The 24,252-nt window shown below is 39.5% G+C and overlaps 2 protein-coding genes and 1 long non-coding RNA gene across 5 annotated transcripts in view; 1 reads left to right on the top strand and 2 right to left on the bottom strand.

Moving 5' to 3' along the window:
- Positions 1–15,789, bottom strand: part of SEC24A (SEC24 homolog A, COPII coat complex component) — a 74,702-nt gene extending 58,913 nt beyond the window's left edge. For 2 of the 3 annotated variants that reach the window (XM_061423528.1, XM_061423529.1), the window contains exon 1: positions 14,452–15,373. In XM_061423528.1, the coding sequence (XP_061279512.1) occupies positions 14,452–14,548 (97 nt within the window). In that variant the 5' untranslated portion in view covers positions 14,549–15,373. Of the gene's footprint in view, positions 1–14,451 lie in introns of all 3 variants that reach the window. The other variant, XM_061423530.1, reaches the window with a different exon arrangement.
- A 5,254-nt stretch (positions 15,790–21,043) lies between these two features.
- Positions 21,044–21,854, bottom strand: LOC133251283 (uncharacterized). The gene is made up of 2 exons (XR_009737561.1): positions 21,767–21,854; positions 21,044–21,505 (listed from the first exon to the last, which is right to left on the bottom strand). It is a non-coding gene; the product is annotated as an uncharacterized LOC133251283 (long non-coding RNA).
- A 55-nt stretch (positions 21,855–21,909) lies between these two features.
- SAR1B (secretion associated Ras related GTPase 1B) overlaps positions 21,910–24,252 on the top strand; it is a 34,318-nt gene continuing 31,975 nt past the window's right edge. Inside the window, exon 1 of the mRNA XM_061423526.1 lies at positions 21,910–22,035. The gene's annotated coding sequence lies outside the window, so the exon portion shown is untranslated. The remainder of the gene's footprint in view (positions 22,036–24,252) is intronic.

Below are 24,252 nucleotides of genomic sequence, written 5' to 3'. Positions count from 1 at the left end.
TCAAAAGCAGAGACATTACTTTGTCAACAAAGGTCCGTCTAGTCAAGGCTATGGTTTTTCCTGTGGTCATGTATGGATGTGAGAGTTGGACTGTGAAGAAGGCTGAGCACCGAAGAATTGATGCTTTTGAAGTGCGGTGTTGGAGAAGACTCTTGAGAGTCCCTTGGACTGCAAGGAGATCCAACCAGTCCATTCTGAAGGAGATCAGCCCTGGGATTTCTTTGCAAGGAATGATGCTAAAGCTGAAACTCCAGTACTTTGGCCACCTCATGCGAAGAGTTGACTCACTGGAAAAGACTCTGATGCTGGGAGGGATTGGGGGCAGGAGGAGAAGGGGATGACAGAGGATGAGATGGCTGGATGGCATCACTGACTTAATGGACGTGAGTCTGAGTGAACTCCGGGAGTTGGTGATGGACAGGGAGGCCTGGCGTGCTGCGATTCCTGGGGTTGCAAAGAGTCAGACACGACTGACCGACTGAACTGAACTGAACTGAACACACTAAAAGAATTTTTTTCCTATGAAAGAGCATGTGCTTTTTTAGCAACTATAAATAGTATAAGTTTGCCAATCTACAGAATGCTAATGTATAAGACAGTTCATAATTGCTTACTTCTTGCTTTTCACTAGAAACTGAAGTTTTTAAAGGTTAAGAATCCTAATTAAACTATGTAATTAAAACTACTAAAAAATTTGAAGATATAAGGAGTAGAGATGTATTTTGTTAAGGAAAAAAGACAGTAATTTTGCACAGAAGCTGGTTATTTCTACATGGGAAAGAAAATAAGAGTCAAATTAATATGAATATAGAAAGTTGTAGAGATTTAGAAGAAAAATAATCTTTAAGACAGAATTCTATGGGGACTTCACTGGTGGCCCAATTGTTAAGACTGCGCGATGCCACTGCAGCGGGCATGGGTTCAGTTCCTGATCAGAGAGCTAAGATCCCTTATGCTGCAAGGCAAGGCTAAAAACAAAAAAAAAAAAGAAGAAGAAGAAGAAAAGGGAGAAAGGAATTTATGTGTAATCAGAACTATGATTGGAATAAATTTGAGTAGATAAATTTTAATATTAATGTAAGAGGATACAAAGCCTTACTTAGTTTTATTTCTTTCTCTGTTATGAGGACAAAGTTTCTTAGACTACTGACCTGCTTTTAATACCAGATTGTAAAGTTTCTTTATCTTTTAAGTAATCTGTTACAACTTTCTACATTTGCCTTGGAAATCTAAAGTCACCTGGTTAAGTGAATAAGTATTATTTCACAGTGACCTATGACACTGTTTTTAAAAACTTATTGATATTTCTGACAAAATTCTCAAAGATCAAATTTATATAAAGTTCATTTGACCTCCAGCTAAGTTTGAGGTTTTCCAAGAGGGCCCTTGGGGTTCCCCAGTGGCTCAGCAGTACAGAATCTGCCTGCAATGCAGGAGACACAGGAGATGCAGGTCTGATCTCTGGGCAAGGAAGATCCCTTGGAGATGGATATGGCAACCCACTCCAGTATTTTTGCCTGAAAAATCCCATGGACAGAGGAGCCTGGCAGGCTACAATCCATGGGGTCACAAAGAGTCAGACACAACTAAAGTGACTGAGCAGAGCATGGCACAGCAAAAGGGCCCTAAAACACCTTAAGAAAAGTATTTTGTTATTAAAGAAAGATATAAAATTAATTAGGCTTATTTGATATGTTAAATTACTTGGGAAGCATTGTCAATGAATGATAAACCTGTTTAAGTTTATATTGTATGTGTAAATTCTATTAATATAGATATTCTAGAAATAATATGGAATACCTAAAAATCTGGTATGTCCTAGTAAATAAAATGTTATCAGCCATAACTCTAGTTATTATCTTAACATATTGTATGTCACAGTAATAACCAAATTCATCTGCCAATTACACTGTCATCAGATCTTTAACCATGCATTTTAAAATCTTCTGTCATCCACAGACAGTTATTGTTTTATTCTGCTGCTGCTGAAAAAAAAAAAAGAAGCTTCATCTTCAAGAACACTCACAGAAAGGACTTTCTGACAAGTACAGGTTTCTGACAACTTTCAGGTAATACTGCTGAACTGGTAAGAAATTAAATAGTTATAATGGGAAACCTGTTAACAGAAGTTTAAGATCAAGGATTAGTCACATAGTACTAAGTGCATGATGAATATAATTGGGGGGATTTTTTTTACCAAAATTATTACTGATTTTTAATCTTGTGCTTTCTAAATACAAGGAAACCCTTCCCCTCAAGCTAATTATGACTTACAGCAATTTGATAAATTACACTTTTGTAAGTACAAGTGAAACATTTACCTTTTCTCTCTACTTGATTCCCCCCAAAACTGGAAACTCTTAGGTTCTCAGCAGCCTTATCAGGTGAATAATGAAGATTACCTCCTGGCAGGTGCAGGCATCTCAAGATATTCTGGAAATCTTGAGAAGGGAAGAACCCACCCAAATCTTGGGTATCACAGACTGAATCTTACAGCACACCCTTGATCTGGCTTTCTTGGCCTTGAAAGACCTTTAAGAGTTCAATTTGAAATTCCTTATGAAAGTTCCAGCACAGCTGAAAAGAGCCTATATGATCAGTTATACTTATGTAAATAATCAGGCCAAGTTTATTGAAACCAGATTTGTTTTGCAAACAAATTAGCTTTAATCTGGCCATATTTGATGGAAACGAGGGTAATTTTAGAGAGAAAAAAATATATTTCAGTATATGTGCTGCTGAAGAGAGCACTAGAAAAAAATATATTTCAATGCATATTACGTTTTAGTGTTGTCTTTAAGGTTTTTCTATATTTACTGCCTAAAGACTCACTTCCAAAATAACTTTGTTGTTATATTATTATAGAATTTAATTACAACTTAACTGAATTATTAAGAGGACATTCTAAGTTTGTTTCTGGAGTTTATCATAGTAAATTATCTTTGGATGAAGATCAAATCCCCATAACCTGCAACCAGGATATTATGTATATTGGAAAAGACATCAGATTATTATGTGTGTGTGTATATATATATATATTGGAGAAGGCAATGGCAATCCACTCCAGTACTCTTGCCTGGAAAATTCCATGGATGGAGGAGCCTGGTAGGCTATAGTCCATGGGATCGCAAAGAGTCGGACACGACGGAGCGACTTCACTTTCTTTCTTTCTATAGTTCCTTTTGGAGAAGGAAATGGCAACCCACTCCAGTGTTCTTGCCTGAAGAATCCCATGGACGGAGGGGCCTGGTGAGCTACAGTCTATGGGGTTGCAAAGAGTCGGACACAACTAAGCAACTAACACACACACACACACACATATGTATATATACACATATATATACAGGATATTATGTATATTGGAAAAGACTCTTTACAGCCACATTGGGAGGGGCCATATCAGGCTACCTCTCCTAAACAGACTTCAGCTCCTATTTCTGACACCCAGCTCTGACTAACTGAGGCCAGCCCTACCAGACCAGGATGAGAAGAAAACATCTGAAGTAGACAGCTGACCCAAAATGCTGGACCAGACTTGTACACTAATTACTTTGAAAACTGCTCACACTTCTGCTTATAAATCAGGTATTTCTTTCTTGGGCTTAATCATATGCCAAGTTTCAAAAGTCAGTATTTTGGGGTGTGGCCAATTACCAATGTCCAGAACTCCTGGGTTACCTTTGTGAATTTCTCCTTTTCAAAGCTCTAATCGGATGGCCCTTAGAAATTTTATTTTAGAAGAAACTTGAGTACCATGCAAGCTACCATCAATATTACTAAATGGGACCCTGTTACCTGGCCAATTTATGACACTTGCTCTGAAACTGGTCACAAAATATATACCATCTCCTTTTTACTAGATGTTAAGTATTGGGTAGCTCCTGATCCCAGTGGATTTATGGAACAAGTTTATGGTCTTGGTTCTCCCTGGGCTGGTTAGGAAGATGCACAACTGGTTTCCTGTGGGCTCAAGGTCACCTACAGGCAGCCTTGGAACAAGGCCCTGCCAATCTGCCTTCAATTCCAGCATGCTGGGTTCAATGTTTTCCAATGGTATGACCATTTAGCTACAGAATTTGCGATTTCCCACTTGGAATATAAGATATCATTACTTACATAGAGGCTTTAACAAAATTTACTGAGTAGGCTTTGAATGATAGTTATTAAAGCCAGTAGCTTGCTCAATTCAGAAGTCTACCTGACGAGAAAAAGTGGTGCTACGGAATTGTAATATGACCTTTGAGATTCTAATTGCTTCCCAAGGGGGAAATTGTGCTGTAATACATACTGAATATTGTGTATTGTATTCAATAGTCTTCTGATATAACTCATCTTGAAAGTCGGGTCCGACTCTTTGCAACCCCATGGACTATACAGTCCATGGAATTCTCCAGGCCAGAATACTGGAGTGGGTAGCTGTTCCCTTCTCCAGGGGATCTTCCCAACCCAAGGATCGAACTCAGGTCTCCCGCATTGCAAGCGGATTCTTCACCAGCTGAGTCACAAGCGAAGTCCAAGAATACTGGAGTGGATAGCCTATCCCTTCTCCAGCGGATCTTCCCAACCCAGGAATTGAACCAGGGTCTCCTGCATTGCAGGTGGATTCTTTACCAGCTGAGCTACCAGGGAAGCCCAACTCATCTTAAGATACATGAAGAATCAGACTTCTACTCTGAATAATCCTCTTCCCAATTTAGGGGACATAACAGGAAAATGGATTGGTTAGGAGGCTCTGGCTTAAACTTTTAAACTACTGATCACATCTACAGTTCTCTATAAATTAATGAACATGCACAGAGTATGTGACAAGATAAAACTGGCATATATCCTACTAGACAACTTGAAATTAACCATCAGTCCTTGCCAGATATCTTACTGGCGTAACTGCCTAAAAGGAAAGAAAGAACCGGCTATTAAGACCCCAACATCAAGGAAAATGATAAACACAGGGCAGGTAAGCCATCACTGTGGCATCGAGGGACCAAATATTTGATAACCTAACACTTTCTATCAAAAGATGAATGATTAAAGAAGGGAAATTAATGAAGTAAAATTCCTATTTTATGGCAAAACAAGAAAATTTTAAGTATAAATTTTTTCTCTGTCTGCTTGGGACTCCTCCCTTAAGTGTGTAATGTGTATCTGCATTAATCACACATACTTAGGAGATAACCTCCCTTATTAATCTTGTAAAGGGTCATGATGATTCACTACTAGCTCTGTACATGCAGATCTGGATTGTGTAAATTGTCAATACGTCATTTGAAGTACAATCCTTTGTCTCAAAAAGGTATATGACTGTACTTTGACTTCTGACCGGGGAATATTCCTCAGAGCTTTTTAAAAGACTATCTCCCAGGTTATAATCCGCAGGTTGACTGGAATAAATTTTTCCATTTCTTTCTTAGATATTACCCTATTGAATAATTTTATTGTCAACACTATATTTTATTCCAGATGGTTAGGAACATACCATTCATTGCCTAATTGAAAAGACAGATTTTATGAAGAATCTTCTGAGCACACAAGGTGAGTAAGGTCCACTCTGTCCCTGTCCTCAAGAAGCTATGGTCCAAACAGGAAGACAACCAGGTGAGGACAACAGAGAGTAAAATCTTCAGAGGCAACAGGAGTTGGCCCCAGAAAAAGGACTGCCAAGGGCGCCTGCAAAGAAAGGAGCAACATGTGCAACAGCCCGTGGTCATGAAACGGCATTCTGAAAAATCAGTGTGGCACAGCAGAGGCAAGTGATTGTGTCAAGCATCTGAAGTGAGGCAAGAGGTTAGGACATTAAAAAAAACCTCTTGGGGATTGCAGTAGAGATTGGAAGATACTGGAGTCTACAGCAATAATCCAGGTAAGAAATAATTGACTTAACAGTAGTAGTGGGAATACAGAGATCTTTGAATCAATGAAAACATTTGTAAAAAGTAAAATTATAAGCAAATTTGGGTCATCTGGATAGAAACCAACATCTCACAGCCTAGTACTGCCACAAGATTTCATGGCTCACTCTAATATTTTTATTTATTGTTTCATCACAGGCCATTATGCTAGAGGTCTTTAAGCCAAGTACAGTCAGTGAAAGCCAAGTATCATCAAAATGCACAAAATAAGCAAAAGTCTTACAGTATATCAGTGAAGAAAATGAGAAGAATATGCAGTCATAAGACTATAAGGTAGAAAGACAAACACAAAAGAATCTGCTTTGGGCTTCCCTGGTGACTCAGTAGTAAAGAATCCACCTTCCAATGCAGGTGACACAGGTCTGATACCACATGCCTGGGAGTAACTAAGCCCATACAACACAACTACTGAGCCTGTGCTCTAGAGCCCAGGAGCCACAACTATGAAGCCCACTTGCCCTAGAGCCCACGCTCCACAACAAGATAAGCCACCACAATGAGAAGCCTGCAACCAGAGGGTAATCCGCTTGTTCCAATTAAAGAAAAGCCCACGTGCAGCAACAAAGACCCAGCACAGCCTAAAATAATAAATTAATAAATTGTATATAAAAAACGGAAAACAAAAAACACAAGAATATTAAAAAAAAAAGAACCTGCTTTGTAGTAGTCATTATCACAGATCCACTTATAGTGACTTATAATGTAAAAATTGTCTTTTTACATATGTATCAACTTGCAATAGTTTATTAGAATTACAGTAGAAGATATGTAATGAAGTTTTTACCAGTTTTAATAATATTATTTTGAAGTCATTAATAAATTATATAATCTATCAAAATACTGGATCAGCGATTATAAAGGGGTCCAGAATATACCACTGTGACATAAAAATTATTTTGAGTACAGGCATGAGTTCTAAGAATCTGCCTAAAAGCACTTATCCACCTAAAAGCACAGCCTCCAAAAATAACTCAAAAGAATTAAGTTGTCCCATACCTAAACATACATTGTCACAAAATGATCAAGTCTCCCATTTATTCTACTAAGGACTCATATTTATTTTTCCTAAAAATCATTTTCCATAACTGCTCTTTTCTCTCTCCTCTTTCCCTATTAAGATGGTATGTAAGTCCCAAATTCTGGAGGCATATTTTTATGAACCTTCATAATGCATGAGTAAATTCTGGCTTTTCTCTTGCTATCCTGTCTTTTGCCAATTTAACTCACAGGCTCCCAGGCACTAAAACTAAGAAGGCAGAGGAAAAATTTTTCTTCTCCCAACAACCTGAAACTAGTTTCATCTTAAAAAAAAAAGAGAAAAACAATAATAGTCACCCAAATGATGTTCTAACATATTAAAAATATGAAGACTAATCAATTTTGGCTTTAGCCAAACAATCCATTGCATTATGTATTAAGTTTGAATTATACTGCTTTTGTTGTAATGTTCTTAATTCGTTTTGGTCTTACAATGGTACAATAGCTAAAACATATGGAGTTTATACCTAGTTTTGTATCCGTATATACATTTTATAAAAAATAATTTAACATTGAGGTTGCAAAGAAATATTTAGCACCGACACATAACTTAAAAAAACTGATAAAGGAAACTGAACTGATAGGATTCATGGAATTGAATATGGAGACATAATAAATCTGTGGAACTGATGTGGAATTGAAGAAGGGAAAGAACCAAAAATGACTCCCAGGACTGACCTGTGCAACTCGGCAGATGACAGTGCCATACATTAGGACAGAGGGGGAGAAAAGAACTGGGGAAGGCAAGGAATAACAAAACAGAGAATGAAGAATTATTTTAAATATACTTTAAGTGTCACCAAGAAATTCAAGTGGAACTAGAAAACATCTATTTTCAGCGAAAGAGAGAGGTTTCAGCTTATGATATAACTTTGGAAATCACTGGCATACAGTATTTGATATCACAAGAATTAATAATATCATGCAGGGAGTAAGTACAGAGTAAGAAAAGAGCCAGCCTCAAAAACCATGTGAAATAATACATGTTTACTGTTAATTTTTAAAATGCTATTTATTATGTATTTATTTTTACTGCGCTGGGTCTTCACTGCTACACACAAGTTTCCTCTCGTTGCGATGCTTGGGCTTCTTGCTGCAGTGGCTTCTCTTGATGCAACTTGCAGGCTCGAGAGCACGGGCACAGTAGTTGTGGCACACAGGCTCAGCTGCTCCGAGGCATGTGGACTCTTTCCCAGACCAGGGATCAAGCCTGTGTTCCTTGACTGGCAGGTGGTTTCTTGGCCACTGGGCCACCAAGGAAGTGCATATTGTTTTGTTTTGTTTTGTTTAGAAAGGAAGAAAAAGAAGGGAACTAGGTTAGAAAGCTCCAAAGATCACCAACATTTTAGGAAAAAGAGAGCAATTAGAAGAGAGGAACGAAAAATATTTTTTGTAACTTAATAACCAATAAATCAGAGAAGGCAATGGCACCCCACTCCAGTACTCTTCCCTGGAAAGTCCCATGGATGGAGGAGCCTGGTGGGCTGCAGTCCATGGGGTTGCTAGGAGTTGGATACGACTGAGCGACTTCACTTTCACTTTCATGCATTGGAGAGAGAAATGGCAACCCACTCCAGTGTTCTTGCCTGGAGAGTCCCAGGGACGGGGAGCCTGGTGGGCTGCTGTCTCTGGGGTCGCACAGAGTCGGACACGACTGAAGCGAATTAGCAGCAGCAGCAGCAACCAAAAAATTATTTGTGGCCTTATTAAGGGCAGTTTTGGTGGATGTATAAAGTAGAAGCCAAATTAGAAATTATATTAAAGAAACAAATGAGAGATTAAAATAAATGCAGGTGACTGCTTCTCAATCACCCAACCAGAAGCTTCAGAAACAAAGAGAACCTAGGTTCTACGTTTATAAATTCCTATTTCATACTTGATGGAATCTCAGAACCTAAACTAGTAAAATTTATGGTCTAAATTTTACTACTGTTCATGTACTGGTGATTCTCACAGAATTACTTTATGAATTTATTCATATTACTTCAGAATAAACTTTATGAACTTTAGAATCCACTGATACATAAAAATGATACTCCCAGAATGGTTTCCCCTAACATTCCAAGTAAACCAAAGACTTGAGATCTTATATTCTTAAACAACTCATTCACCAATCCATTCAGTAAATATATGCATGTGCTCAGTTGCTCAGTCATGTCTGACTCTTTGTGACTTTATGGACTGAAGCCTGCCAGTATCCTCTGTCCATGGGATTTTCCAGGCAAGAATACTGGACTAGGTTGCCATTTCCTCCTCCAGAGGATCTTCCAACCCAAGAATTGAACCTGCGTCTCCTTCATTGGCAGGAAGGTTCGTTACCAGTGAACCACCAGGAAGCCCCAGCAATATACAATGAGCTACTACTTGCCAGGGACAGTTTACACTTTCTACCTACCATTCATGAATTCAGTTGACTAAACCAGTTCAAATTAATTCAAGGCTCTCTTGATTATGGTTCCATTAGTTATGGTGTCCTACATGAAAGTAAATAAAAGTTACAGAAAAGTAACCAAATATTCAAAACATTGTGCTTTAGACAGCAATGTTTTACTTAACTTTTGAAAAGTTCCTTCTGTGTATGTGCTTTTAAATACAGCAGATTTGGAGGACAAGTCCAGTATAGAGAGAGAAAAAAAAAAATGATTTGGCACCTCTCCCTGTACATCAAAATACACTCTGATCACTTACAGTTGACCAATTGACACTATAAGTACAACAAATGGATGCTACTGCATGAGGACAACTTGTGGATCAGTGACTAAATGTAATGGCTTTAAAGAAAGCAACAAAAGGGGCAAGAGCAAATGCTAACAATCAAAGTGGGGGTACTGGCAATTTTAAGATGTACAAGATATTCATGAGATGTGATGCTGAAATAGCAAAGAAATGGACTCAATACTAACAAAAGTTGAGGGTCTGGTCATGTATGAATTATAATCCAAAGGAAACTATGCTGGGTGACAATTTCAAAAAATATCAGCAAGTATTTACTCTAACTATATATATCCACCTCATAAAGAAACTAAAGAAAAGGTTCTGTTCCTTGATCCAGGCATAACCACCAGGCAAGCTGAATAAATAAGACTTCCAAGTTTAAATCTAGGTTCCACAATATATCAGCTGTGTAACCTTGAATGAGTTGCTTGACCACTCATCTTCATTTCCTGGTCAGTAAACCTAACAGTTCTCATATCACACGGCTGTTATGAGGATTAAATGAAATGATGCTTATAATGCAACCTACCACAATGACTAGGAATAGAGTAAGTACACGATAACTGCTAATTCTTATTGTTACTATTCTATGTCTTTAGGAACTCCCAGTCTATCAGCAAAGTCCAAACAGAAGCTCAATGCAGTAAGTTCTATTAAGTGTAGTAAGTTCCAGTAAGTGCTGGAGTGGATTGCCATTTCCTTCTCCAGGGCATCTTCCTGACCCAGGGATGGAACCCGGGTCTCCCACATTGCAGGCAGACGCTTTACCGTCTGAGCCACCAAGGAAGCCCGTAGTAAGTTCTATTAGAGGTGGGCAAAGCCTTATGGGCTTCTCTGGTAGCTCAGACAGTAAAGACTTTGCCTGCAGTGCAGGAGATACGGGTTGAATCCCTGGGTCAGGAAGATCCCCTGGAGAAGGAAATGGCTACCCACTCCAGTATTCTTGCCTGGAGAATCCCATGGCCAGAGGAGCCTGGCAGGCTATAGTCCATGGAGTCACAAAGGGTTGGACATGACTGAGTGACTAAGCCTGCACACGTGCAGTCTTGTAGGACTCCAAAGTTACTGTGCCCACTGAAAACATTAAAAGGAACTCAGCCACAACAATCAGTGTTAGAGATCACATGCCAATTTTAGTCTCAGCACTAAAGACTTCATATGGGACTTCCTTCCCTGGTTGCACAGTGGATAAGAATCTGTCTGCCAGTGCAAGGGACAAAGGTTCAATCCCTGATCTGGCAAGACCCCACATGCCTTGGAGCAACTAAGCCCCTGCACCACAACTGCTGAGCCCGCACACCCTAGAGCCTGTGCTCCACAACAAGAGAAGCCACTGCAATGAGAAATCTGTGCACCACAAGGGAGTAGCCGCAAACAGAGGAAAAGCCCACACAAATCAAGGAAGACCCAGCGCAGCTAAAAATAAATAATAAAAAAAATTTTTAAAGACTGCCTATATTAAAAATACACAATCATAATTATGGTTTACCTCATAAAAACTAAAAGAGATTTACATTTCTGCCATGCCTAAAATAGAGATACGAGCACAAGTCTAGCATTTAAACTGATGACTAACCCAATACATCACATTCTACTATGTTTCAGCTGACAATATCAGACACAACTTGGTGACTGAACAACAACATATATAAAAATCCACAGAAAATTTCACCAGAAAGAAAACAGTTGAAAATGAGCTCAAATCTTAGAATGAACAAGTCAATAACATGTTTAGTGAACTAAACTGCAAATACCCAATTCTAAAATCATTCAATAAAACTGGTAATTTCTTAAATGTGCTAGACACCACATGAGTCTGCTGGAGAGAAGATGATGTGCAAAAACAGATATTCTTGCCCTTATAGGACTTACAGTCTAGAAGGAAAACATATTATTTTATAAAATTATAATGTAACAGGGGAATGACTCTCAGTGGAACAGAAAATGTAGAATATTCTTCTCATTCTTAACCTATAAGGGGAAAAGTTGAGTATTACATAAATATTACAAAAAATGTTAATAAAACTACAGTTTCTAACTGTCTTGACAAATTGACTCAAATAGTCAACAAAGGAGCTAATTACAAGCGGGAGTCATGATTTGCTTTTGGTCTTTATTATATGGTAATCAGGTGAAAATCTGCCAGATTACGTAGTCTTGCAGTTTCACTATCAACTTCTGCAAAGGAAATGAGTGCACCCAAATCTACACAGAGACTGAGAAAAACCATCTAGTCACCTTTTGGATTGTAGTGCAATGTAACAATCAACCACAGAAAGCAATGTCCAGATGTGTGAGGTATTCTGTGATACAGCAACAGTATACAATACGAAAGTAAGTTACAGAAAAACAAAACAGTTGACTATTCAATCAACTTTTAAATTACAATCTTAAAAAAAATGGAAGATCCAACTAAACTGTAATGCATAATTTAAGCATGCTACATTAAACCTAAAGCATGAGAATTCAATAGTATTTAAGCAGCAATAAGTGCCTAGAAAGAGTTAACCAAAAAAAATTAGATCTAGCACTGAACTTTTTTTCCACCTTTTAGAGAAATATCCTTCCCTCCAATTCTCCACCACATCCCTACTCTCTTTATTATTAGTGGAGTGAACAATATGAACAATAACAGAACCCAATGCAGGATATTAGCCATTTTACTGAGAATACTTTTATTAAAAAACTTTAGAAATTGGGTTTATAAAAAGAATGTCAAAGTTATATCTTAACAAGGGTGTATACCATATGACCCAGCTATTCTACTTTTACGCATTTATCAAAGAATACAAAAGCACTAATTCAGAAAGATCTATGTACCCCTGTGCTGACTACAGCATTATTTACAGCAGCCAAGTATGGAAATAACCTAATTGTCCATCAATGGATGAATGGATAAAGATGTGATAGACAGATACACACACAATGGAATATTAATATAATTCAGCCATAAATAGAATGAAATCCTGCCATTTGCAAGAACATGGATGGAACTTGAAGGTACTATGCTAAGTGAAATAGGCAGACAAAGAAAGATAAATACCATATAATGTCACTCATATTTGGAAGCTAAAAAAACTAAGTGAACAGACAAAATAAAACAAAAACTCACCAATACAGAGATCAGACTAGTGGTTACCAGAAGGGGAGGGGGTTGGGGAAATGGGTGAAGGGGTCAACTGTATAGTGATGGATGGTAACTGGACCTGTGGTGGTGATCACTGTGTGGCATATACTGATGTTGAATTATAATGCTGTACACTTGAAGTTTATTTTCTAGAAAGTGGGGATACATATTTGCAATCCTATGACTTCCTTCCCTATCTGACTCCCGAATTGGCTCTGAGCAAGCTATGTACATGGACTCCTTTTTTATTTTCTTTTATAATCCTAAGGACAGAACTGGAGCATGCAACAAATGTCCGTTGAACTGGATCAAATCAACATAGTGACAGTATCTCCGTACAGTATACACAATGGCTACAGTGCTTTACCATTTCAAAATTATCAAAACTATACTTACATATAAGTTTGCAAGCGTATTTGCAGGATTTACCACTTAAAGCTCGTGTAAAAGTGCAACTTAAAGAAGGAGAAAACACAGTCATATGGCATCTTGCTTAAGAGTTTTGGCCTTAACGTCTTAAAATAATTTCATCCTCAGTGAAAATGTAACTAAATAGCCTAGAGTAAAAAAATAGTTTACATAATCTGTTACCATAAGTTTGAGGAAAAACAATTGATTCAATTTAATACCATTTCAGTGCTTACTCTCACTTATTCTTGCTACTGCCTACATACCTGCCTACTCATAGACATTTTTAAAAGTCTTTTGGAGCCTTCTTTGTAAAGAAAACAGTAGTCTCTAAAAACAATATAAATTAGCTATTTTAGTCAGTGGCTATTTTCTCGAACTTCACAGCAATCTTAGATTTCAATGGGAAACTGAATCATTTTAATATTCTACTAGTTTTGTTTCCAAGAACTAAAGATTTATAAGTAAACTGGTAACCTGGAAAACTGTTGGGAGAACATCTGTCTTTATTACAAGTTCTTAAAGAACTTAGCAAATCACAACATAGGACAATTTAAAGAATCCTAGAAAGAGTATAAAATTAGAAGACATCTTCACACCGAATGACAAATTATAGTGCCACATGTACACTCTGGTCAGAGGTTCAGAGACTTTGCGTCCAACCACTTTCCAGTGATGTAACTACCTCTGGAAATCAAACAGGAGATCCTCCCGTTCTAAAGCTGAAAAACTGAACAGGTGGCCTAGGTACAATTCGGGGAAGGTTCAGGGAGAGAGGAGCAGGCTCTAAAGAGGAAAAGCATAATCCTCCATTCATCTCCGCAGATTCACACTGAGTACGACCCTCACCCTAATGCAGGCCCGAGGGGACCGAAATGAATCAGACCCCAAACCTTGCTCTCCAGAAGACGCAGGTGAAGGGGAGCGGAGAAAAGGGGCACATAAACAGATCCCATGAGCCTTGCATGCGAGTTCTGAGATACAGACGGAATCTGTGTTCTTTACCCATGTATACCCAGGGCGTTATATACAGCAAGTGCTCAGCAACTGTGTGCTGCACGAAAGAATAAACAAACAAGAAACACTAAGACCAGTCGCGGTCCCTGTGGCTCAGCCTCCCAGCTCCAGGCGCTATGACCCTGGCAGGGAAGTCACTCTCGCCTACTGTCCCCTCAGACGCAGGCAACAACCAAAGGTTAACTCGGGCCGGGGTCCAAACTTCGCCTTCCCCAACTCTCAACACCCAGAGGCACTTACCATTCGTGTACGGAGACCCCGAGGCCGAGGCGGCCCCGTTCTGGGCCTGGAGGCCGGTGGAGGAGCCGCCAGAGGCGGGTATCCCGGGCTGGGACATGACGACGACGTTTATAGGGGTCTGGTCGGGGTCTGCGACAGCCCCAAGCCGAGAGTTGAAAAACGACGGCTGGAAGCCAGGGAGGGGGCTAACGACTTAGGACTGAAGGCCGGATAGAGAGAGAAGAGCGCAAGGAGCCCTACGCATGGCGCCGCATTCTCCCCGGTCCGCAGGCGGTCAGAGCTTGGCCTGGGTGGCGAGGCTTGGGTGTCGGGCCGGTGGGGCCGAGAACGCCAGGTTGGAAAGCAGCAGCCAAGCGGAGAGAGACCGAGGGAGGCCCCGGCCGGAACTGCCTGTCAGCCGCTGGGCGCGCAGGCGCAATCGGGACACGTGGCACTTCCGGCTCCGGCCTCGCCGCGGCAGCTGCAGTCGGTGAGCTCTTCTCCCCCTCGGGGCTGCCCTGAAGCCACCTGACAGCTCCGGGTGTCCCGGCCCGAAGGACCGTGCTCGGCCTCTCCTGCCACGTCACTGACTCTCACCGTCGGCCGGAAGTGGCGTGTGTCACCGATACGGAAATCCCCGCCGTCGTGAACGCGGCAAGGCCGGGATCTGAGGACAGTCAGGGTTTCAGTGCAGCTTCGGAGGGGTGGGACTGACAGTTCTCCAGTTTTTGTGAAGATTACCTGAGAGGACAGACTTCATTGTCCTCTGTTGAGACTAAACCTCGGGTAGCTGAACCGATTAATGTTCATCACGATATTTCATTTAACATTTCATCATATTCCAGGTGTAAATTGTAAGGGATTTTTTTAAAAAGGTTAATTAGGTATAAGTGTTCAAAGTAATCAAATCGAATTGGAGGCCTTTGCTTTTTGACCTGAAGATTCAAAAGTAATTTTAATTTTGAAACTCGCTGATTCATACAGCAAGTCCTGCCAAAGTCCATTAACATATTTAAATGGCAATTTTATTTCCTCTTCCAAGAGTTTACAGTAAGGTACAACATTCAGACTTCCTTTCTAGGCAAGGTGACTTCTTTTTTCTTGCAAGTAGACTTTTTTTTTACTTTTGAGACTAAAGGGAGGTAGAATGATTAGAATGATTAGACAACATAGTTAATGACATCAGTGATCATATTAGCCACCTTCCTTATACTTCGGTTTTTCCTGTTCTGAGCTGATGATAAAACCCTTCTTTATAGATTTGTATTGTTGACGAAAATGTCATGCCAAGGGTTTCAAAATCTGTGAAAGATGAAATACATCTTAACTCATTTAATATCAAATGCCTACTATGGAATGTTATATTACATACAAAAAGAGTAAGAACTAAACTGCTGTGAGAGGCCCGAAAACAGAATTCAAATAACTACCTTTTAACTTTTATCTTTTTTTTAACATTTGCCTCAGATATGTAAAAATGTGTCTGCTGTGCATGAAATTGAAAAATTCAATTCCTTTGTACAAGATACAAGTACAAAGTCTTTAGGATGAAGATGATACTTTTGGTCAAAATGTTTTTAGCTTAGGGCCCCCTAACAAAAATCCCAAAGCATAGGTCCCAAGACCACTGGAAAAGATACACAATCACAAGCCTCTCAATGGTTTTAAGATACATAAACACTAGTCTATTTTCTGAGAAAATAGACCTCAGAAACGGAACCTCCTGAGCTTAGACAGAAAATCAGTGTTATCTTCAAAAGAGCAAATCCTTAAGCCTAGACTCAAACTTGCATTAGTTTAACTTTTTTTTTATGCAACATTTTAATGATCTTGGTTTACTAACCTTGGCATCGGAGTTTGATTTGGTTAAATCAAGTTTTCTTTGGACTTTGTTCTGTTTAAGCAATATCTCTGTTCAGCAAAAAAAAAAAAAAAAAAGCAACAACTGATGAAGAAGAATTAGCCATTTTTAAAAAGCAAATAACCTCTGGTTCAATCAGATTAAATAAACATAAATAATTTGCTAATAAGTAAACAGTGCTTTTTCTGAAATGTGTCCCACCCCTATGTATCCCTGTTGCTATTATCACCCCCTGTCCAAAAACAAAAACAAAAAACAAAACTATGGTTACATCTTTCAAGTGTTTTTTACATTTTCAATGTAATCAGCTTTAAAATATTGACGGAAAAGGCATTATTTGTCATCTGCACACCCTGAGGAACAGTAGGAAAGTAAGTTTAAGTAACTGAGGTGAGAAAACATATTTAAACAGTTAAGTGCTTTTCATATTTAAATATTTTCCACACAGTGCCAAAGTGCCAAATCCTCTGGCTTCTTAAAGTGTGGCCACATAAACTTTATGGAAAAATTATTAGTACTATTACCAGTTGTTAAAGGTATTGATATTTCTTTGATCAGTTATTGTATCTACTCTATATTACCATACACTTTTATAAACTAATGTCAATAATATATTCTACTTTGTAATCCTTGATTTCCAGAACAACAGGACCCTTCTACCACATATGCCTCTCCACATACCTATGTATCACATTTTCTGTACATTATTTTCAGAGCCTTCAACCCTGTTCAAGAAAATTATAAACAATAAAATAAGTGACACAAAAGTGTTTCAGTAAACAGACAGCATTATACTAAGAATATTTCATTGACTTTGATTCCTTATTTAGACCCAAAAAAGGGAGATGCATTCCTAATAAAATTTGCTGATGTGCAGAAGTAGACTTAGGCTCATGCCAGCCTAAGTCCACTTTGCCTGCTTGCTCATAACTACTGAACTGTCAGCTGATAAGCAGGATCAATTCTGCTTATTTTTCAGGATAATGGAAATTATTTTAGGTCTTCTAGTTATTTTTTAAAATTTGCTCTGTTTCAAACAAAGAACTAGTTTGAATTACAAATAGCAGGTTTCTTTTGAAACTGTCTTGTGGTTCCACTTTAGAAATAGTTCCTTTGGCTTCATTTGCCTCTCACAGGACATCTGTTTGTATCTGAAGTCAGTGATTCTGAAGGTACAAGTTCAGTTATTCCACACCAAGACAGTAAATTGCTTTCTTTGAAAACTTCAGTTTTATGTAGTTCTCACTGCCCAATCTAGTTAGTTTTCATCATCTCACACTTGAACTATTGGGATGGTCTTTCTGCTTTCAGTCTCTCCCACCCATCCTTCATGTTGAACTGAGCTCCGAAGTACTGAAACCATTTTATTTTCCTATACCTCTAAACTTGTAATTTATCCCTTTACCTGCTCCATCAAGTTAAAGTTTCTCTGCCTGAGTTTTCTCTTCTCATTCTGAGTAAAATCCAAAGTCCGACTCATAGCCTTTAAGGCTTCAGATCGCTCAGCCAGCCTTGTTATCTTTCTCATCATCTTCTACACTCCCTCTCACTCACTACTCCAGACACACTATTAGTTTTTTTTTTAGACCTAAAGAGACAACACTGTACAAAGAATATTTCATTGACTTTGATTCCTTATTTAGGAATAAGGAATCTCTCTAGGCATACAAGCACAAGTCTGCCTTAATTCTTATTTCCATTACCTGGGATGTTCTTCCGCAAGACACTCCTCCAGCTCAATCACTCACCCTTTCTTTAGTCAAATGATACTTTATGGTGAGGCCTTTTCTGAACACCCTGTACAACAGCATACTCTCCTTGCTGACTTTTTATCCCTCCAACCCTTTTTTTTTTTTTCTTCACAGCACTTACCAACATTGTTATATATTTGTGTTTATGCTTATCTTTCTTTTTTTTTTTTTTTTTTTATGCTTATCTTTCTTCAATGGAATAAAATTCTATATACCTCACGACAGTTTTAAGGTAATTGTATTGATTTCATGTCTGTCTGCTTGGTTAGACCATAAGAGAAACCAGGGCCTGTGTCCTGTTCAACTCTGTATTCTCAACACATGGGGCCTCACACTTAACAGGTGTTCAATAAACATTTTTGGATGGATAAATTTAAAGTGTCATCTCTTCCAATCTTCTATTTGGAATATTTTGACCCTCATTTGTTCACTACTCTAAGTTCCTATTGCACTTGGAGACTAAATCACACCACTAGCACTTATTTCTGAAGTATCATGTTCTCTAATTCTTTTAGTCTTAACTATTATGCCACATTGTGTCCCATCTGATACTGACCTGTAGTGTAGCTGAAATACTGTCAGCGTCTGGTCAGACCTTATCTCCTCTGGGTAGCTGGTACAATATCAAACGCCAACTCTTTCCTTATATATCTCTCTGTCCCTGCCTATCCACACATACTCTGGCACCATGTTATCAGAAATATGAAATATAAATTCCCTTCTAAACTATATTTTCACCATATTCTCTACTGGATGACCTCACCAGCTCCTTCATTAATTGGTTTCTTCATTCATTCAACAAATACTTTTTAAATGCCTTCCATATGACAGGCACCAAGAAAAAAACAGAACAGGACAGACAGGGTCTCTTCCTTCTGTGGAGTTTTCAGTGGAGGAAATGCAATAAAAATGTAAATAAATATATCTTTTTAAATTTTGAACTTAATAAGTGCTGTTGAGGTCCTGGTAGTAAGATAGAGACTAGGAAGCAGGGACTTGATGTGGATAGAAAGGTTAGGACATGAGGCGACATTTAAGCTGTGATCTAAAGGACAAGGAAGTTAGCTATACAAAGGGAGAATATGGGGAGAAGTAGGACTCTGGGCAAAGGGAACAGCACCTACAAGAGCTCAGAGACAGGAATGAGCTTGCTGTGGTGAGCAAGACAGAGTGGCACAAGAGGAGATTGGAGAAATATAGGAGGCAGAGCAGCAAGAGCCTTATAAGGCATTGTAAAGACTTTATAGACTTTGGGAAGCAACTGAAGAATGGTAAACTAGAGTAATTAAATTCATGCTTTAAAATGAATGCATCAAAAAATCAATCCAACTGCTGTGAAGATAACCAATCAATGGGGAAAGAAGAGTTGCTGCAGTAACCCAGCCACAGATGATAGTGACCTGCAGTAAGGTGGTTGTAGGGGAGATAGAAGCAGACTCACTAAGCCAGGTTAAAACTTGGAACTTTGATATTTCCTTTACTTTTGCTACCAACATGTAACCCATCGCGTATAGGTTCTGACTTCTACAATTTCTCACAGCTGACTCTCTATTTCTTTGTTCCCAGTGACCCAGCACTGCCCCATATTACCTCTCAACTCGGTGACTGCAGCTGTCTCATCTCCTCTAATCTAATCTAAACTAATCTCAGTTTTCAGTCCTTACCTGCTCCAATACAACCCACACATGGCTGCCAGAGCAAACTTTCAAAAATATGATTCTGACCCTGTTCCTGTTTTGCTCAGAACCTCCATAAGGCTCTATAGTTTGGGAGTCTACATCCCTGGTAGTCCAGTGGAAAGCTATTTAGTCAAAGCATAATACTTGCCTAGAGCTTTTCCTATCTCTGTTCCTTTCTGAATGTTATTCTCACATTATGATATTATCCCTGCTGGATATTAATCCCCATTTTACATATGTAGTAACTGAAACTTCAAGTGGTTAATAATGTTAGAACCATAATCTGTAGCTGTACTCTATTAAAATACAGTCATTAAAATTAATGATTTAGAAGAATACTTGATTACATTGAAATGTTTTTAATTTTAAATGTTTTACAAAACTGTTCATAGTATGATTATAATCTTATAAAACTGTATCTGTGAGGTGTGACAGAGGGTGATTTTTGTTTCCATTTTTCTTGACTTTCCAAACTTTTTAACCATGACTGTGTATTACTTTTATCATGATAATAGTCATCAAAAAGCTCAAGGTTAAATATCTTACATATCCTGTAGGGCTCTCCTCAAACACTGATATCCCCTGCCTCTCCACTCCCTCACCCCTACCAGAAGTGTGTAGTTTGTTATGCTTTCTGTCCTACCTTCTTTTATAGTCAGTTGTGAATTAACACATCTCCCAGCCAAATCAAAAGGTCCTGGAGAAAGAGACTGTCTTGCTTATTGTCATTCCCCTATTCCTAATTGATTTACAATCTATTGCTGAAGTCAGCAGGAATCATAATTTAGATTTCTATCTAAAGGCTAACTCAAATGCCAAGGATATCAGGAATATCTTTTCAAATTCTGGAAAAGAGGTGTGGCGTAATCTTGAGAAGCCCAGTGAAGTGCCTCAAGCCACTTAGAAGTATTTACTGTCGGAGGAGAAAGTCTCAAGAGGGAGACAACATATGTATAATTATGGCTGATTAGCATTGTTGTGTGGCAGAAACCAACACAACACTGTAAAGCAATTATCCTCCAATTTTTTAAAAAAAGTATTTATTAAACCAAACTGAAGACTAGATCAGTGGAAAGGAGAATAAAGGGAAACCCAGACTAGAACAGCAGGCTCCTCCAACTTAGACCAATGGACTCCAGGGAAATTCTTTAACCCTCTGAGGACAAAAATGTACCTAAGAATCCTTTATATTATGAATGAATCACTTGCTCGAATGTATTCAGCACCTATAGTATGCCAAGCACTGAAAATATGTTCAACAGGAGAAAAGGCAGATAGGGTTCTTGACCTAAGGAAGCTGATAGAATGCCTGTTGGGGAGGCTATAGATAAATAATCGTACATTTTAATTGTAAAATTATAAGATAACTTCAATCAATCATAAGATAAATTGTACAGTTGCTGGGGAAACCTGAAATAAAGGGCTTAACTGAATCTGAGAGGGAGTCTGATGAGAGAGCTATTGGTGCTGAGACCTGAAGAGTGTGTAGGAGTTAGCCGGGTGGAGGGAGATACCTGCGGAAGCAGTTCTGGCAGAAGGAATGACAAGTGAGAAGTGAGTACCAATGGAGTAAGTCATTTTCCTGAGGCTGGGATGAAAGAGGGGGAGATCCAGCAGAGCCAGTAATAGGTTTGTTGGGAATCTATCGAATAACTGCTTCAGTCCCCAAGCACCTCCTTGTTCTGTCTGCATCACCGAGAAAGAATCCTAGGCTTGGGAGCAATCTTGGAAGCACTGCCATCACTGCAAGCACTGCCATTTTCATTCAAGGCACCCGAGTATTCCTATTTGAATAAATTTAAGAAAAGTAACATCCATGAGCAAAAAACCAGCGGAGTCAAGACAGTCTTAAAGATCAACATTCATTAGCAAAGAACGACGGAGTAAAGATAGCCTTATTGAAAGCTCAACACATTATCTGGCACATTACATTTTGTAAATTACTTGTTGAACTCAAGAAAACAGGTGCACTTTGAAAATGTAATTAAAAAAAAAAGAAAAGAGGGTGTCACGTATAATTCCCCCAAGCTAAGAACCGGTGTTACCCTCTCTGCCTGAAACTCCTTCAGGCCTGTGTGGGCAGCAGGTCCCAGCTCGGAGCGCACTCAGCCGCGGGACTGTCCGCGGAACCGCCGGAAGGCGGAACTGCAGGCGCGCGGCACTGCTGTCCTGCGAACCTTCGGGAGTGAAGCACCCGCCGGCCCGGAAGGAGCTAACGCGAACTACGGCCGCGGCAGCCATCGCTCTTTGCGGTTGGGTGTCGGAGTGAATAGGGCCGACTCCAAGCAAGGAATTGCGTTTTCTCCAACCGCAGGTAAGTGGCGGCCTCTAGTCCCGGGAGAACTGGCGGGCGGCAGCTGTCGATCCCGGGGAAGGAGCGCCTTTGGGGCTGGGCCCACTAGATGCCCCTTCCTATAGCAGGGCGGGGAAGGGGCTCCTGTTTTTCGCCCTGGAATCTGGCGGCGGGAAAGACGACAGGTTCCTTTCGTGTTTCGCGGGGCCACTCTGACGACCATCTGGAAAGGACACCGCTGCTGTCAAATGGTGGTTATTTCAGGAATCAAAGAGATGACTCTGAACTGCAGCCAAGCCCTTCCTTGCCCTTAGCCTCAATTTCCTTACCAGGTAAGGTGAAGGCTGCGGGGATCATTGACAGCTCAGAGGCAGTGACGCGACGTGTTGTTTTCAACTCTCCCACATAGTGTGGAGACAAATCGAGCTTTCCCTACTACTAGTAGTTAACGTTTTCCCATTGCCCAAGTCCCAGTTGAGTGGGGAAAAGATACACTATACTCTTGGGGGAAAACTGCAATTATTTATAGACTGTCCCAAGAGTCTCCAACAAGGTTTAAATTCTGACTTTGACAACAGCTGAAACTCTTGACACCGTTGACCAAAAGAACCAAACTCTTCAGGAATTTTAAGGTATTAGGTACATAGGACACAATGAGCTGAAGAAATACTTTTAATTTGAAAAAGTAAACCTATTATTAGTTGCACATTTTTATCTCACATTGAAGACTGTCCTGCGTTTTTTATTTGCATCACTATTTCAGTACTTTAAAGGTTGTAAAAAGAAAATCTAATAATTTTAGGGGTGGGCATTTAAAAGCAGTCTTACTTTGAAACATTCAACATCGTCAGTGTCCAAACTTTTAGTATGGACATTGGCCCTCCTTATCCATGGATTCTGTTTCTGAGGATTCAAGAATGGATAGAAAATATTTGGGGGAAGAAATTCCAGAAAGTTTGAAAAAGCAAAACTTCCATTTGCCAAGTGCTGACAACTATTTACATGGCATTTACATTGCATTTACAACTATTTGCTTTGTGTTAGCGGAGAAGGCAGTGGCACCCCACTCCAGTACTCTTGCCTGGAAAATCCCATTGATGGAGGAGCTTGGAAGGCTGCAGTCCATGGGGTCGCTAAGGGTTGGACATTTTCACTTTTCACTTTCACTTTTCACTTTCATGCATCGGAGAAGGAAATGGCAACCCACTCCAGTGTCCTTGCCTGGAGAATCCCAGGGACGGGGCATCCTGGTGGGCTGCTGTCTATGGGGTCGCACAGAGCTGGACACGACTGAAGTGACTCAGCAGCAGCAGCAGCAGCAGCTTTGTGTTAGATACTTTAAGTAATTGAAAGATTATTTAAAGTATATTAGAGGAAGTGGGAAGACTGTATGTAAATACTATGACATTTTTATACAAGGGACTTAAGGAGAGGGTGTGGGGTATGGAGGCCTGGAAACAGTCCTCTAGATCCCGGAGGGACCAAGGCCCAGAGCCTTGTCGAAATTTGACAAAACATGGCCAGAATTTGGCCTTTGTATTTCTAGTACTGTTTGAAACCGAGAGAGGGGTATTTATAGTTCCTAAATTGGTTTACGGAGAAGGCAATGGCACCCCACTCCAGTACTCTTGCCTGGAAAATCCCACGGACCTAGGAGCCTGGTCGCTGCAGTCCATTGGGTTGCTAAGAGTCGGACTCGACTGAGCGACTTCACTTTCACTTTTCACTTTCTTGCATTGGAGAAGGAAATGGCAACCCACTTCAGTGTTCTTGCCTGGAGAATCCCAGGGACAGCGGAGCCTGGTGGGCTGCCGTCTATGGGGTTGCACAGAGTCGGACACGACTGAAGCGACTTAGCAAATTGGTTTACAGATAGTATACTGATCTTATGGAATTTGTGCACTTTATATAAGCCTGACAAAATTGTGTAGAAAGTTGTGATCAATCTCTTCTACTGAAATTTCCTTACCTGGATTTGAAGGAAACTATTCTAGTGCTTTTCTGGTGACAGTGATGTTAACATTTAAAGTAAAATCAGAACATCATTAAAAATCTTTTTGTTAGTAGTAGTTATTAATATTGAAGTTGATTTCAAAATTGGCAGTTCTGTGCTTTGATTTTCAATCGATTCAGTCTAAATTAATACTACCTTATATGGTGTATTCAAAGTATTTTCATGTATGTTATCGTATTTAATCATTCTTAACACTCTGTAAGGCAGGCAGTATTTCCCTTATA

The sequence above is a fragment of the Bos javanicus genome, chromosome 7, assembly GCF_032452875.1.
Source record: "Bos javanicus breed banteng chromosome 7, ARS-OSU_banteng_1.0, whole genome shotgun sequence".
Classification (NCBI taxonomy): Eukaryota; Metazoa; Chordata; class Mammalia; order Artiodactyla; family Bovidae; genus Bos; species Bos javanicus.
Note: the sequence above shows the minus strand (reverse complement) of the source record. Positions and strands in the feature narration are given on the sequence as shown.